Below are 18,000 nucleotides of genomic sequence, written 5' to 3' on the forward strand. Positions count from 1 at the left end.
GAGGCACGTCGTTGTTTCAAATGTTTACAGTAGAGTCAACTGCACCAAATCATACTCATTTTCACTAACTGGGGAAGGTTATGTTTGAAATAGGACATATAAACATTTATCTTAAGGTAATAAAAAGCTGAATTTAGTATTGAGACAGGTAGGAATTTCAGAGACACTTAGATCTGATTTTTTTTTTCTTTTAGTCAAAAAAATAGGACTTTGGTGGTTCACATTTATCTGAGATAAAGACGCCAAGTAAATCTGAGACCTTTGTCATTATTCTTCTATAATTACTACCTTATTACAAATAGGTCCACACTGTTTTCTTATCCTGGAATCAAATACCTTTGAAGTTGGAGCAGTCTCACAAAATAAATAGTTATTTAAATGTTTCCTTGCCTCTTCTATTTCCTCTCTATAACTGGGTGATAATTCTGAGTCTTTAAATAGTTTATTATCTTTTCAGAGTATCACTGTCAATCTAAATACACTTTAATTTAAAAGGCATTTTAGTACATTTATTTGCACTTAGCTACCATGCAAGTTACCTATAATAGTATGTGATAACAGTCAAATTTAGACTTACAGGGAACTTGAAAGCTCCTGGCTTTGGACCCTCTTCATCTCTCCCTAGCCCTTGCTTGGCATCACTTTTGAGCACAGAGTCTAAAGATAGAACAAAGGTGGTCTGCTATTTGGCAGAATTCTGCATTTATTAAGCCACAGGATGCTATCGGTGACTGGAAGTGCTGGATCAGAGACCTTGTGAGGGTGAAATTTTCATAATTGGATAAAAATGAGGGACCTCTTTTTTTTTTTCTTTTTTTTAGTCAGTGTAGCTACTAATTCAAAACTCAAAGACATGCAAACAGCCAGCAAAACCAAGCCACCTTGTGAAGTATTCATTTACCTTCTTATATTTACTAAAATTAACTTAAGATTTATAAGTAAATTTGCTTCAGTATTGACTCAATTTCTATTCCTGCATAAGAGACTACACTATTTTTCATCCTACATTGTTGCGGTGAATTTAAGCTGTCAACATAAGAAACATTCAGATCAGTAGAGAATTTTTATGAGTTAATTTGAGTCAAATTGATGACATATGCTGAGGACCAACATCTCAAATGCTCCTGGAGAGTAACAGTTTACAGGTCCTTTTATGCATTTGGAATTAAGGAAGGAACATAAAGAAGATTATATGAATATGGGAGAAAGCAAGGCAAGGATTGTATTGCAGATTGGTTAAGATTATGGGTTCTCCTTGAGGGTGTTTATGTCTAAGAACAAGGGATATGAAAGGGTGCTTACACTTTAGAAAGAGGGGTCTGAAAAGAGGCAGTTCAAAGGTGCGTTAACCTAGATGTACAGAAACAATGGACAGGGTTTGCTTAAGGCAAAGATAAACCTTTTACTTAGGAGTTAGTTAGGAGCCTGGAGCATGACTATCCACCATGACCTGCCCAGTTAGGAATTTATGATCAGCTCATCCTGTGAGGTTACTTTCCATAGAACCCCTTTTCTGTCCACAAAGTGTAAACGATACTTCATCCTGATTGAATATTTTGCTCTGGTATAACTTTAAGTGTTGTCTTTTGTGATCTAACACATTACTTTTTTTAATGTCAATTTTTCTCATTTTTATATTTTACAGAGAAATAAAAACAGAAGTTAATAGAGATTTTGCATTCTCTTCCCATAATTTTCATTTATGTTGGTTACCACTACTTCCCTCAGTTAATATTATGGATAATTATGAACTTAGACACAACATGGTCTATTTATTTATTTCAAAAAAATCTTATTGAGTATCTTTTATGAATAAGGTACTCCTTAAGCATAGTAGGATAGGCAAAGTGTCTGCCCTCATGTTGCTTATATTCTGATGAGAAGAAGCAGTCAAATAACAAATCAATAAATAAGATACTCTTAAATAGTAATGAGTTCTATGAAAAAATATAAACATGAAATGGAATAAAAAATGACTGTGGGGAGAAAACCATTTTAGATGTTGTAGTCAGGAAAAGATTTTTTTAGGAGAAGAAACTACTATGTGAATAGCTGGTAGATGAGTGGAACAGGCAGAGTAAAGGTGTAACAGCAAAAGTGTAACAGGAAGAAAGACAATGTGGTTTGAGGGAAAGATGACAGGCAGGTAGGTCATAGGACAGGATCAAAGAATTAGGTGAAGTTAGACTGTTCAAATGGTAATTACTACTTGTCACCTGGTATGAGGAGGTAGAATACTTGAATGCAGGTCTGAACTGCTGTGTTAGGTTGCTAATTCTCTGTCTACTCCTTTTATTCAACTTTAATCAATAACAAGCAGCCTGGCCACATAGTGAACATGGATTCTTTTTTAATTCTAATGTGCTTAAAATGTACTCCATCTATCCTCTAGTCTCACTTTACCTAAAAGTTTTTCTTTCTTTCACTTTACTTAAAAAATTATTAAATGTACATACAAACATTTTATATAACATACCAGCACCAAGCTTTAAAAACAGGCAAAGATATAGAAACCTGGCCTCAAATCTCCAAAACCTTACTAACAGTCAGTCAGGGAATGACATCAAGGGAGTGTGCTCTAGGTATGAGGAAGCCATGAAGACAGCGGATGTTTAGGCCACCTTTTCAGAGTAAAGAGTCACATTCCCAAGCTTCCGTGATCAGGATAGGACAAGTGAAGGAGTGAGATTTGAGAGGGCCATTGTTGAATCTGATAATCTAAGATGGCTGATGGGTCTATATCCTCTAGCCGGGATGAACAGAATCAACACATGCCACACAATACTTTTTGAATTCCTTTGTATTTGTGAGCTCTGTCCCATGGCTTCACTTTTTGTTCTGTGATATTCTGAATCATTCCTTAGTTGTATGATTTGTGACAATATCATCTCCTCATTGAGATGATGATACAGCCTTATAGGTCTGAAAGCATACAAGAAACCTCTTTTATGTTCCTCATCTTAGAATTTACATAGTAGGAGATTTGTTTTGAAATGTTAAGGGACATGGTGTGACATTAAAAGAAAGCTTCTATCATGGTAAAAATATTTTTAAAGATCTTAAGTGGAAAACACACAAAAACAATCCCCACCCTGCAACAAAACAAAACAAAACAAAGAAACAAAAAGTGAAAATTTTTTTGCCTAAAAGTCATCTACAGTTGCATTTTATAAGAATTCTACCAAGCATTTAAGGACTTAAAAATAGCTGTTTGGAAAAAAAAAAAAAAAAAAAAAAAGTCTGATGATGCATTTGGATGGTAAATGTCAGATACTGAAATTTAGGAAATTGCAAAGTTGAGTTCTTATGACAGTGTTAACTCAGCCACTTTCCAAATATTTTCATGTCTATATTAAGTTGTTCTTTTCAGAGGTTGAGTAAATGTCATAACTGCAATCTGGGCCTTTTAACATTGTCAAGGCTTTTGTAATTCTGAAACTCTTAGTATGGAAGGTACCCAAAGTTCACACTTTCCATTAAATCTGGGAATAACTAGCTTAGGTTCTTACAGAATATCTAGAAGTCCCTCATTACAATATGAATTCATTCATGTATAATGCTGATAATATAATGTGAAGTAGCAAGCATCTCAGAGTAAGAGGATCTGAACTGCAGAGTCTACAGAGGAAGCCTGACTAAAAGGGTAGAAGAGAAATCTGACTTGGGTGACTACCGAGGAGTTCCCCTAGATTAGAGGGTTTATTGAGGAAAGGACACAGAAAAAAAGAGAGAAAAAAATATTAGTGGACATATTCATAAATAAAATACTCATCACAGTTGTGTTTCTAATAGTGCAAATCTGAAAAATACCTAAATATTCCCAGAAAATAGGTAAATGTTTTAATATTTTAAGGACAAGCACGTAATGGAATATTCTAAGCCCATATCAAAAAAGTGTTTTTGAGGAATATTTAAAGACCGAGAATATCCTCACAATATAATGCAGAGTGAGTAAAAATCAGATCCAAGTTGCATATATGGCATCATACTAACTTGGAAGGGGAGAGGGAAGAAAGGACTGCAAAAATAAAAACTTTTTGGAAGGAAATTCATTAAAATGTATTTTTATATTTTCTGAATGATCTCAAATGAGAATGTTTTCCTGTTTAGTTCTTGCTGTGCTCTTTTTATCTGAGAATTTATATTATCAATCATGGAAAAGTTTTAGAATTTATCCCTTTAAATATTGATTTTCAGTTGTGTCTCCTCTTCTCCTATAATTCCCAGTAAAATGTTGGAGCCACTGAGTCTGTCTTTCGGGTCTCTGAACTGTCTTCCATATTTTTAATTCCTTTAGCTCTTCGTGTTATATTCTCAGCAAGTCCTTCGGACTAATTTCCTCTTTTGTTAATTTTTCTTTTGTTTTCGTTCATTGATTTTTTTTTAGTTTTCATAACTATACTTTTTCATTTCTAGAATTTCTAACTCATTATTTTATATTCAATTTTGTTTTAATTTCTGACTATTTTTGTCTCAGAGTATCTTGTTCTTTTATTATGGGCTTTGGATTTTCCCTTATCTCTGATTATCTCAGACATATTTATGATAGTCATTTTCAGATTGCTTTACTTAATTTCACTTCAGATAGAGTACATTTATGTCTTGATTTTTAGTATCTTAGGATTTATTTTCCTCATGTGTTTTGAAATTTTAGATTGTACTCTTATCTGGAATGGAAGATTTTTGGGGAGCAGGGGAGCTTTATTTTTCTTGTTTTGTTCTTTCCTCTTTGTTCTTTTGTCCTTAACAATCTTGCAATGACTTCTGCCTGAACTCAAAGGGTCTCCAGTCCAGAACCAGTCTCCTGTTGTTTGATCAGGTTCACATTAGCTCTCATGGAGATACAGTGACTTTCAGAGAGGCAGCCAGAAAATAAGGTAGGGGATGGGGTGTGGTTCCTGACCTCCCTGCTGTGTCTGATTCCTTGGCCCCAGCAGCACTTAGCTATAGTATTTTCAGCTTTCTTTTACAAGAAGGGAGAACCCCATCCCTGTTACTTATTTCAGGTAGACTTCAAGCTATGGTACCCTTCATATTATCTCTGCAGTTCCATAGAAATGAAACTTGTGGCTGTCTCTGCATGCATCTGCACCAGAATCCAGGCTCTGTAGCTTCAGCCTCACTAACTACTTTCTATGTCTTCATTGTTATGTATATATTAAAGACGTGCGTGTGTGTGTGTGCGTGCACGCTCTTTGTTTGGTAGGGTGCGTATATATTTGTTTGGTAGGGAGGGATTCTCGATGTGTATAATTTAAGTCAGAAAAATATTGTAACAGCATACATTTCACTTCTAAAGTACAAACGGTACTTTTTCATAGTAGAGATGAAAACTAGAAAATGACTATTGTTTTTTATAAAATAGAGAAGATCATAAACATGAAGGGACATTGTTTAGGTCCTGTCAAAAGAAGCAGCAAGCTAAAGATAAGATATATATATATTTTTCCATTTTCAAAGTATAAATTCCCCATGGACAAAAAGAAAAGTATGATCAGTTGATTCCTTCCAATGAGATAGAGTAAGCTGTCAAGTGCTTGCCATCTGGTTCAGCTCCTAATCCAGATGGGCTGCCAATAGTAATTTATGAAAGGTTTGAAAGCAACTTGCTGTTCTCCAGAAAGAACCATTAGAACACGTTAACATTGGGATTTGCTTCCCTCCCCCAGCCTCAATTTGTGACAGATGCAAAGATCGGGCAACCGCTTCTATATGGCAAATGGAGCACTCTGTTTTTGAGCCAGAAGTCAATATGTATCTGCACTTTGGGGGGGAAAATGAATCATTTTCTTCCCCCTTCCTTCCCCTCTACTGACTTGATGAACAAGGGAAAAAATGATCCCATGATGGAGTTTCTAACAAATGTCTGAAGAAACCTTCATAGTCTGTCATTTCTAAGTATCTGTGATGGTTGGAAAAGTCAAAGTCAACATCAAGGACAATATGGTGAACCTCACACTCACACTACAGACAGGTACCATCTAATCCATTCTTATAGAGAAAGCCCAAAGGTCAATAAGTATTTCCAATGAAATTACGGAGCCACAGATTCTTAGACCTAGATGTCTAGTCTACAGTGAGACTCTCTCCCACCTAATCAGGCAACATATGAGCAGTGTGGCTTCAGAATCAGAACAAAATGACAAGACATGTCTTTCAACAAGTCTTTGTTACTCATTCTTAGTTCTTGTCTCATCATTTATTTAATATGATTATGAAGTAATGGGACTCATTTCTGGATGACTGATGGAAATCTACTAATTTATTTTCAGTTCATGTAAAAATTGCTGACAGAGAGTGAGGTCATATTTTCCCTTTGATCAAACCATCTGTTTTACAGGCTCTGAGAAAATTGCCAATATGCATGTTATACATGTTTTAAAATGTTCTGGATTATTCAAAAGAAAAGTCTGGAATCAGCGTATAAAGTTTCTAACTGAAAATGATGGCATCGAGGAGGGTTGTAACCTGTAGGTTAGGTTTTCACTAAGAACGAATGGAGAGGAAGTGACATAGGGTTGGGAGTGTGACAGATATATTCCAGTTGGGAATCAGAGAGAGGAGAGAGAATGCCAGAGCAGACAGAGATGCTCTAGCTGAGGGCATAGAGGAAAATAGGAGCTAGCTAGAATAAGCAAGATCATAGAAAACTTCTCATTCTGAGGAAGGAGTCCAAGTGACGAGAGTGGAGAACACAGTGGACAGGCAACAACACACAGAGGAACAAAGCAATTTAGTCTTTCTCTCTAAGGCTAGGAGGGAAGTGTCAGCCCACCTAACTGTAAGTGTTAAAACATCAAAGAATAAATTGCGCAGTCTTTGGATGGCCTAAAACTTCTATAAATGGGCAAAGGGCAAAGTCATCATTTTTTGAAAACTGCTGCAAACTGTAACTAGTGCCATTTTATACTATAGCTGTGCATGTGTCCTTCTCGTTCCTTAAATGTCTCCCCCACCCCTTAAAATTGATCAAAGTGTATTTTATTTAATTTGAAAATAGTCATTAATTTCCTACTTACAAAGCTATTGTCTCAGAGCTGTAGAGATACGTGAATAAAAGAATGCTGTCCTTTCCTTTTAAAGAATTTATCATGTAATTGATATTCACAAGACACAAATCACCGCAACATGAGACTGACTCCCAGATCATTGAAAAATCAAAAATGAATAGCCCTTTCAAAGACAGAAAGAGAGATAGGACCTATTTGGTTGGTTGTGATTAATCTAAATTAAAATCATAAGTTGCCAAAGAGCGGTGTTTTTGTAGAAAGAATAATTGTTTTGGTTTTGTTTCCCTATTTCCTTTCTCTGGGCTGGTACTGTGCCCCTCTAGTGGCCACTTTGAAAACTACAGACAGATTGTATTACCTAGAAGCCAGCCAGTTTCAAAAGAGCATGCTAGCCAGGCTTATCCTGTTTCCATCAACTCCAGGGAAAGTGAAATTTTAGAGAAAGAATAGCCCCACCTCCTGTCATGTGTTACAGAACCGGGAAAGGTATTATGAGGTGATAAAGAGTATGGACTCTGAGATCAGATGAACAGGTACAAATCCCAGCTCTGCCTCTTAACTGTGCCCTGGGCAAGTTACTGAGCTTTTCTGTTCCTCAGTTTGCTCATCTAAAAAATGGAGATAACAATTGTACCCAGAACACAAGGTAGTTATGAAAATTAGAAAAGAGACAAGTTAAAACATTAAAAATGGTGACTTGTCATAGAAAGTGCTCAATAATTGTTCTTAGAAAATATTTACCCATTTACTTCTATAAACTGTTCTCTATGCTGTCTTTCCACAATGCTTATTCACTTTTTCTTTTTTGTCTTTCTCATGCCAGATTTGCATATTCTATAGAAAACTTGGAACCTATAAGACATAGGACAACTGGACTTTGAAGTACCTTTTTAGCATATAATATCTCAAAGTCTAAAACCTAGTTAAAATATGATGAGTATTACCAATATAATGCCTTTATAGAATTTGTACACTTAATCATCATAAGAATTATTTCTATAACTGTCCTGATTTCTTGATTTTACTCTTAATTGTCTTTGAGTTATTAAAATACAAAACTAATTGTTTTAAATATAATGTCTATAGAACAAACATAATGTGTCAGGAATAAGATTTTCCCCCAATTAAACTTCTCTGAGAATCCAGTGGTACCCACAGGACACACTTGAATCCCATGCTTATTTGACTAGATTTTCAAGCTGCCTGAGAACTCTCACCTCTGCAGCAGCCTCATTGTCATTCCTGTGAAGTTACTTTAACGCTCCATCCTTTGGGATCTTGCCCTCATTTCATTACTAATTAAATTCATTTTTACAGAGTCACAAATTAATTATTTGAGGTAAAACTACTGAATTTGTACCTCATTCCAACACTTTTTTTTGCTCTTGGTAATTAAATTTAAGAGTTATCGTGTTAGTCATTATTAGTATTAGAAGGAAATGACTGACAGGAAATTAAAGTCTTCAACTTCTTACATTGTAGGAGAAGCTCTGTCTTAGGAATAGTTTGAAAAATTTTGAAGTGCTCATTTCATCAGTAATGTTCTTTTATAGGCTTGCATTGCCAGTAGGCCTAAGTTGTAAATGGTTAGGAAACTTGCTAAATCTAGCTTTAAACTGGAGCAAATGGGATCCAACTCTAAGTTCATTTGTTGTTTTAAAAGCATTTTCCTTTTATGAGCTCTCTTGTCATTTTCCTTTTCACCATAAGGCCAGCACAGGTGAAAAATGACAGTATGAGTCTTGGTTTCTTTTTTATGAACAAGTAGTACGTTAGATTCCTAATTGTTGGTGACAACTTGGTTTTCATCTAATGAATGCAGCCTTGAGCATTCATAATTGTTGAGAACAAGGTTCTTAGCATTATACCAATATTTGACCCTATTGGGTTAGTAATGTTTCATTAATTGGCAGATCCACATTTCTATTCAAAGAGCATCTTTAGATAAATGAAGCTTTTAAATAACACCCCCAGGAAAACTCTTTTCAAACACACTGTGTTTTTTCCCATAAGGTTCTCAAAATAACTTAGAGAAATATTAAAAAGTAAACCTTTAGAAAAGAAGATTAGACATGGTTGCAAAACCCATAACTCATCTTTTCCCTCAGGACTGACTGACTTAAACAAAAGAACATAATTTGGTTTTTCTCTCTGCTGTACCATGACTATAGCTACTTAACTTCTATTATCCTAAAGCCTGAAGCATGATGACTTTTATCAACTCAGACCTCTCATGAAAGAGCAGATCCATTTACCTTGTTCCTGGGGCTTCTACGTGGAGGTGGACTGGACTAATATTTGGCTTATTTCATCCAGTTCTCAGGTGATCGGTATCCATGAGATGATGGGATGCATTCAGAGACGAGTGAATCATCTGACCCAACAGTGTTCAGCACACAAGGAATTTGCTCTTAAGAAACAACAACTAACGGCTTCAGTGGAAGGCTACTTACAGAAGGTAGTTTCATAAAATGCATCCTCCTTAAGCTACTATTTAATTGAACTCCTTATTTGGTGATAACCGTATGGGGCAACTGCAGCATGTGGGCCCGGGGGAGAACGAAGGCATGCTCCTGAGGCTTCTCTTACATTCGTGTTAGGTTTCATAATTGAACAGAACAGAATTGTAACTCACTATTGCTCATCATCATCCCTTCCCCAGGTTGCCAGCACTTGATATATAATCCTACCTGCCACTCAGCCCTGAACATGTATACGCAAAGGCATTCCTCGCTTTCTGTAGAACTGCATTATCTGAACCATGTGCATATTGTGACAGTGTCCTTGATTTGCATGGTTTTGTGTATCTTTTCAATATGCACAAATTTGTTAACATGGTGCCATACAATACAAGGACAGCAAATGTGTCAATACCAAAAAATGATGAGTTTTATTGAACTAGGCCAGTGCAAAGGACATGCTCATTCTGAATGCAAGCGCACATATAAAGGTCCTCTCAACAGAGTGAATACATGATATGGGAAAATTTTATCTCTTGTTTTCAAAGAGGAATAAATTCAGGCAGCTACCATTTTAATAAATAAAAAATTACTTACCTGTAGCAGGACAGATAGCAAAAACTAGTACTATCTCAAGGACATTAACGTCAATAAACCTTGTTACATAGGATGGGTCTTAGATTTTCATTTGATGCAACAGGTTTCTAAGCCTGATTTACACATGCAGAATTAGTAAACTTCACAGGAGAGATCGTTAAATAGCTATGTTCTATCTAAATAGCCTCTCTGCCTGTTATTGATACAGAAACGGGAATTTGAGCCTTGTTCTGATGCTTGTGTCCAGGGAGGCTCCAAATGTGGTGGCAGCTGTAGTGCCACGTTTCCTAGAGCTTGAGACTCAAGCTAACTTTCTGGTGGTGGTGAACACAGTGGGAACTCAGACAGCTGTTGCTATTGTCTTACCTCCAATTCAGAGACAATATGAGGCTGGGAAGTATGAACTATAGTTAGAGCCCCAGAATGAAGGCAGTAACTTGAATGGAATGGAACCTTTAAAGGTCACTTTATTCATTGATTCATGTGTACCAAAGATACACGTGTCTTCTATATTTATCAATTAAATTGCCTGGGTGTGTTTCTGTGTTTTATTACCACATGTACAAAATTTGGTGCTGCCCCAAGGTCCCCAGGCCTAAAAATAGCATCTCTTAAGTGATCTAGTGCCCATACTCTGCACTTCTACTTCAAAATGTGCCTGTAAATTTAGCCCCATTTAACTTACAGTGAATGATTATGATTTAAATAATCAGATAAATTAATCTCTGTTGATATGTTGGCAAGTACATTATCGTTTCTAGGTAACGTAGATAATAAGTTCTTAAAGAATGTGGATGATTGCTTATGTCTCGTTGCTGTTAAAAAAAAGAAATGTCTCTAAACACATACCCACTGTGAGTCAGTAGTATTACCTCATATAGAGAGCAGTGTTCGTAATTTAAATTTAAAATTCTGAAACATTTAAAACTATTTTTAGATTCAAATTGGTATATAAAATATAACGAGAATTAGAGAGTAATATTTATCTTCTCTATACATAGGCATACATATCTGCAAATACATATTACTAAGGCCACAATATATTCTTTATTCCTAAAGGTGGAAATGTCAATTCAGAAAATCAGTCCAGTACTTTCCAATGCAATGGATGTTGGTTCCAGCCTTTCTGATTCAGAGAAGATTTTAAGTAAATATTTGGAATTAGATATCCGAGCTAAGGTAAACAAAATAAGAATTGTTATTATAATTGTGATTTTGTAAAGATGATTTCTTTATATTTAGTAGCTGTAAAACTTAATCCTAGCTCTCTTGAGTGTTGCGATTCTAAATTAATATTGTGGCAAATAATAATTTAACAACTCCTACTTGTGTGTATCTAAATTATTTATATTTATATGTGCATTTATTAGGGGATTAGAGCTCACTGAAACTCAACATTCAAGCCTGGTATTTAACAGTCATTTGACTCCTTTTCTTGGCCTGGGAGATGTTAGCAACTTTTTTTGGGGGGGGGGCGGTGCCAGAGGAGACAGGGAGAGCGCTTCTCTAAAACTATTTGTGACTTTCTGCTAGAGTAAGTTACAGAAGAAAATTACCAGAAGAAACATGCATCGATGCAAGGTACTTGGAAGTAAATAAAAAAACAATGTTTGTACATCAAAACTTCAGAGACAAAATGCCCCTCTTCTGTCTGACACCTTCTCTAGGTCTCTTTTACCCCTTTCACATGGGACTTGGGTTCAAATATTCCTGCTAGCAACTCCAAACCTGCCTTGAGTCTCAGCCTGCTTCCGCAGGTGTTCAGTAAAATGAGTAGAGTGTCCTCTGGCTCTCCCAGGTCTGCAGGCAATGGCCTTGCCTTCGCATCAGTTCTCAGCAGAAGAGCCTCCTTTACAGATATGCCCTACCCCCAAACTCACAGATAAACAGATTTTTTTAATGGAGTGCTTTTTATTTACTATTTAAAATATTTAAAATAAAACAAATGTCTGAATTCAATTTCATTTTTTTTATTTTAAAAATTTGAGAAGGAGAAACTCCCTATTTTCCTTCTTCCCAGAGAACTGTCTGGAAGCAGCACTCTTAAATGAAAATTACTTTCATTCAGCGAGTACTTGGGAAGCATATTAAACAAATGTAGGGAAGCCATCCCTTTTTGCTGCAGATGAGAATGAAGCTCTTCTTTCGTTTTTGCTTGATTCCTAGCTTGATCTCACATGAAATTTTGTGCAGTTCTTTCATATGGCAGTCATGTATGTAATGACTACCATACCTACTCTTCCATTTAGTCAGTAGTTAGATTTCATGTGCCAGAAATTGCACTCAAAAGAAAATATAGGAGAACTACCTTATGCAAGTCAAATACACTGTCTCTTAGGCTATCTAGACTTAATATGCAACGTTTCCCTGGAACTTGTTTAAAAACCCTTCTACATAGAGATTTAAATAAGGCTGCATAATTTTATAACTTAAAAAATGAATAAACAGTTTCTATAAGCTTTCCACCTCATATATAGCAAAAAAAAATTAGTTTAAGAATTTGTGAGCGCTATTGTTAATCTTAAAAAGCAATTCTAATATATAATTATTTTATTTGTTGTTTAAAACATTTCTGCCATTTTGTTTAACCACCCTTCCTACCAAATTTTTTTCCATTTGTGACACAGAAAATAGTATGCTAAATAAAAAGTGTAGCTGATAAGAATGAAAGAATTTGAGATGGTTTTTACTTTGAGATCTTTTTTTAAAAAATTTTTAAAGTTGTGCCTTATTGAGGAGACTCGTGGTATAAGTTCAATTAATAATCATAATACATGGATGTACAGAAGGCAATGAAATGTGAATGTTCATGATTCCCCGTTAGCTTCTGACCCCTTGTGTTTTGCTTTTGTAGGAAATAGCACATGAATTAGAATTAGCTGCAAATCTTATGAAAGAGGAAAATGAACTTGAATCTGATGAAGTGGCATCGCTTTCTTCTAAAGCTAAATGGCTAGCAGAAAAATTAAGCATACTTGGCCAAAGGATCAGCTCCAGGTCACAAGTCCTTCAAACTTATGTGGCATTTCTAAAGCTATCGGAGGAGGTATGATACCTATGTGCTAGCCGCATCAGCAAAGTGGCCTCTGCCCATCTTCCTGCTTTCTATGGGGTTGGGAGCCCTGGCAGGTCATTCCATATCTTCTACCCCAGTGTATGTGCTCACTTATAGATCCTTTATTCACCAACATACTATACAAGGACTAAAAGAGTAAGTTGTTTTACTAAAACATAATGCAATTTTTGTGTGTAGATATATACACCAAAAAACCAAAGTGATTGTGTTTAAACACTTTTTACTATGGCCTATAAATATTTACGCTATTCTAAAAGTAGGACAAAATTATTTAAAATAAGTCATCTTCTAAGCCCTGGATCTCTTTGAATACCTAAGCAATTCAGGGATTCATTTAAAGTACACAGAATCAGAAATTAGGGCCTTTGGGGTCCATTCTCAAATCTGTATTGTTTGATGCCTTTTAAAAAATTACCTCAGAGAGCTTCTTCTGATGTGCTATTTTTATGAGGTTGTGTTAGACAACCTATAAAATTCTCTCTAGTAGACTAGGATTTCATCTCTCAAAGGTCCCAATGCCTTGAAGATGATGTCAGTTATTATAAAAGTGCTAGAGTCCCACTTCATTTAATTCTGGTCTCACCCAGATGCATGCAGCTCACGACACTCCTTTCAAGGAGGCAGGCACTGTTTAGTGGGAAGTAGAGCCAGCAAAGTCACTCAGGGGTAAAACCAACCAAATAAAGTTAGGTAGCATGCTAGATCTCCATTTTCTCACTCCCTTCCCACTCTCCCAACACTCTCAGCCTTACTCTCGCCACCATCATCTGACCTACCCCAATTGCCTCTGTCATCTCTCATTCTGTAATATTCTGAATTCTTGCCCCTCAGGAGGGAGGCCATGTCCAGTCCCTGGAAACCTCAGGGAACCACCACTGCCTCTTTTTCTACACCTTCACTTCACCTTTTCTCATTTCTGGCCCCAAACTCTCATGGTTTGGCAGAGGTATTACAACTGACAGAATTATCTTGTTGATGAACATTTTTATTCAGAACTTGAAATGGTGGATGGAAAAGGTACAAAGAAGGTACAAAGAGTGCTTGTTTTCTGTGTCTTCATTGCTAAAAATGTACCTCCTTAGCTTCTAGTTTAGTAACTACTTGTATGACCCACTTTAGCCTCTGGGACCAGGAGCTTTGGTTTAGGGCTGAAATTTTAGCTTTGTAAACCCTGTCTCAGAAGAACCTTATGTCCTTTCAACTTCCCAGCTTTCATTCTCTGGCAGAAACTTCTGTCCTTCGAACCTTGTCAGTGCTCTCAGTGTGTCACTTCCTACCCCCTTTTCCTTTTTTCCTCACCACCTCCTGGTTACTCATTTGCATTCCATTCTCCATGCCCTCAACTTCCTGCCTTCCACCCTGACTAACCCTGCCAATTCCCAATACTAGATCAATCCAACACTTTTGTTTACTCAGCTTTTCTTTCCAAGCTTCCAGATGCTCCTGCAGAAAATTATACAATTGTTCTGAGTGGCACTGTTACAAATTTATGGATTTCTGCCTCAGCTGGGTCTCCCATATGCTCCTTTGTTAGAGCCCATTCAGTAGTGATTCTCAAACATCTTGCCCCGGTTTCCTTTCTTTAAGCTCAGCTGATGCCCTTACTTCCAATGTGACTGAAAACAAACAAACAAAAAAATGAAGCCATTGAGGCTAACTTACTTGACTTCCAAACCAATTGACACCCGTCCTCCACTGTCACCAATAAAGTGAAGTCCCTACTCCTGTCCAGAACTAAGCAGAAATCAATCCTTCCCTGTATGCTCCCACATCCTTCAAAATCTAGCTCCAGCAACCTCCTCTAATTTTTCAGATTTGCTTTTTCCATTGCTTCCTCTCCTTTGATTATGCCCAAATAGTCTTGTCCTCTACATGCTCATCCTTCCTGGTGCTCATTCGTGGCAGTTTAAACCTTTTCAATATCACAGTCTGCTATCTCTTCACTCCACTGAAAATATTCTTATAAGCTATTTACTGTTTGACAAATGAAATGGTGTATTTTCAGTCTTCACCTTGCTTAATCTATCTGCCACATTCATTTAATCCAGTTATTCTTACTTCCTTTGGTTTAAAAATAATTATTGAGGTATAATTTATATAACATAGAATTCACCTATTTCAGAGTACGATAATTTTTAGTATACTTTTAAAGTTGTGCAACCACCATTGTACTCTAGTTTTAGTATATTTCCATCAACCCAAAAGGAACCCTTGTGCACATTTTTAGTCAATCCTGGTTTTTACTCCAACCTCAGGAAAGCTCTCTGCTTTCTATCTATAGATTTGCCTTATTTGGGCATTTCACATAAATGGAATCATTTTGTCTACTTCTTTATCTGTTCCTTCTCCCTTTCCCTAATTCATTTCTCTGTTTCTATGGTATGGTAAGTCCATAATCCTTGCCTCTACTCTTTCTTTTGTGCATTCTACACTCTTTTCCTACAAAAATTACACACATTCCCGCCTATGGTTTCAGTTCACCAATAACTCAGAAATGGTCCCTCAGACCCAACACCTTTAAGCTCTAGACCAGTGCTTTCAATTTTCAGTCATACTAATTACCTGTGTATCCTGTGGGCTCCTATAATGCAGCAAAATACAACTGGTTATCTTTCCTTCAAATGTTTTCCTTCTGTATTTTGGTGGTGGGTTATTAACCCCACCATCTTTCAGAAGTCCTGTGTAGAAGCTTCAAAGTCTTTTCCAAGCTCTCCCTCAATGTGCACTTATTTTGTACTTCTTATTAATGGAGTGCTTCTTATTCCTGATTTCATTTAATCCTTACAACACCTCTATGTTCGTTACTATTATCCCCCTTTTACAAACAAAGGAGAGTGAGGCTCTGAGAAGTTACGTATGCAAGATTAAGCAACTAATAAACATTAAAGCTGATGTTTAATCCTCAATCTCCTCCCTTTTGCTTTTTCCTTTTTGAAAGGCCATGATATTGTGTCCTTCTATAGAGACGACCTAGAAGATTTCTGAATTCCCCTTTCTCTTCATTTGCACCATCCTTTCCTCTGTTCAGGTCCTCGTCTCTTGTCAAGTTTAAAGAAGTCATCTAAGCCTGTTCTGTTTGCCTCCTTTAATTTTCTCCTTCACTCCTTCTTTCAAAAAATGGTCAATCTAAAGCAAATCTAATAATATTACCTCCTGAAACTCAATTAATTTGACAAATATAATTTGTGAAGGAAGGTACAAATAACTTTCACTAAAAATGGATAAAGTATTAAAGTTTATCATTAATTCACTTTAAAAATAAGTTAGTATAGATTCCAAGGAATTCCTACAATTATATCATTCTTATTTGCATTCAAGGAGGCTTTTTCGAACAGTTAGAAAAAGAGGATGAATTAAAGTTTATGTTTTGAGAATTGCACATAACTGACAGCCAATCATATTGATACCTCAACCTGTAGTACATAGTCCTGTTGAAGTACTCATGGTTGTCATGCTGGTTCTGAGTTACTGTGATAGCTATAAGTTGTTTCAAACTAATGGGAATCTGTCACATCATGTTGGTTACAGTAGAAAACAAGTTAAAACCTGCTGGTGGGTTTTATTCCAGCATAATTATCCTTCTCATCTCTTCCTCCTACTCAGCTTGTGCAACCTGAACTTCACCCACACAATCAGATCATTTATCATACTCTCAACCAGCCAGTGGTGTCACACTAGTGCCTTCACATATGCTATTCCTCCCACCTCACACTGGACAATTCTGAAAGACACAAATCAATGTCATCTCCTTTGGGAAGTCCTCTGTTTATTTGATGTAGATTTGGTGATCTCTTCCCAATGTGCCCAAAACATTGTGTGTACACTTGTCCTTGTGTTGCAATAATTTACTTTTAGTTATCTTTCTTCCAGAACTATTTTGGAAACCCAAGAAAATAAATACTTAATTCTTACCAGGGAATTTTAGAGGACTCCATGAAGGAGGTAGATTTTTAACTAGCTCATGAAGGATGAGTAGGAGAAAAGATTGAGAAAAGATCATTCTGGGCTAAGGAAACAAGTCTCAACAAAACAAGTCTATGAATAAATAGAAAATGAGAAATGAGGAAGGAGCTTCTATTTCTAAGCACTATTTGCATGCTCTCCTATTAAGTTCATTTAAATTAATAATGTTGTTAAAATATTTAAAACACAGTGACTAACCAGTGCCTGAAATGTCTCACTTTGTTTAGATTGCTTTTGGTAGTTATGAACTCTTTGAGTCTTGTCCTATTGGTTATTAAGTATTGTTCAAAATGCATAAAAACCTTGTGTCAAAATTTTTCTACTATTTCTACATCAGCCAATTACATGTTCATTTATACTATTATAGGCATATTTGATTTTATGTAAGCTCTGTTCGAAGAGGATGATTGAAAATAATTTAGTCCTGCTTACATTGGTTAGCAAATGAAAAAAATATAATTCTAAGGAGGTAAATTAATGTATCTCAGTAAGATTAGTTCATTGTACAGAAAATAGTAATTATTTGTATACTTGTTCTGGCTTATCACTGATTAGAAGCAAATTGTGATTTACTAATAATTTTACACTGACTTACATTTTTTTTCTGATTTATATTCCTTGATAGTGTATGTGTGTGTGTGTGTGTGTGTATACACATATATATATTTTTTTTTTTTTCTTCTGAATTATAAAACTCAGCTTTAAATGGAAACACACTGGCACTTGACATAAATTGCCCCCAATTGCAAAACATGCATATGTATAATACATAAATATGATTTTGGCTATAGTAGGTAGGTATTATAGATAATAAACGTGTCAGCTCAATTTACTACCCAGTGATCGTCCTGTCTGTCAACAACCAAATATATATTTACAACTTTTTGGTAAATTG

The 18,000-nt window shown here is 35.9% G+C and overlaps 1 protein-coding gene across 5 annotated transcripts in view; it reads left to right on the forward strand.

Moving 5' to 3' along the window:
- CCDC141 (coiled-coil domain containing 141) overlaps positions 1–18,000 on the forward strand; it is a 164,705-nt gene that overhangs the window by 105,086 nt on the left and 41,619 nt on the right. For all 5 annotated transcript variants that reach the window (XM_016152554.2, XM_016152556.2, XM_016152555.2 and 2 more), the window contains 3 exons: positions 9,327–9,468; positions 11,126–11,245; positions 12,921–13,112. In XM_016152554.2, the coding sequence (XP_016008040.2) occupies positions 9,327–9,468; positions 11,126–11,245; positions 12,921–13,112 (454 nt within the window). The remainder of the gene's footprint in view (positions 1–9,326; positions 9,469–11,125; positions 11,246–12,920; positions 13,113–18,000) is intronic.

This window comes from Rousettus aegyptiacus, unplaced genomic scaffold, assembly GCF_014176215.1.
Source record: "Rousettus aegyptiacus isolate mRouAeg1 unplaced genomic scaffold, mRouAeg1.p scaffold_m13_p_2, whole genome shotgun sequence".
Classification (NCBI taxonomy): Eukaryota; Metazoa; Chordata; class Mammalia; order Chiroptera; family Pteropodidae; genus Rousettus; species Rousettus aegyptiacus.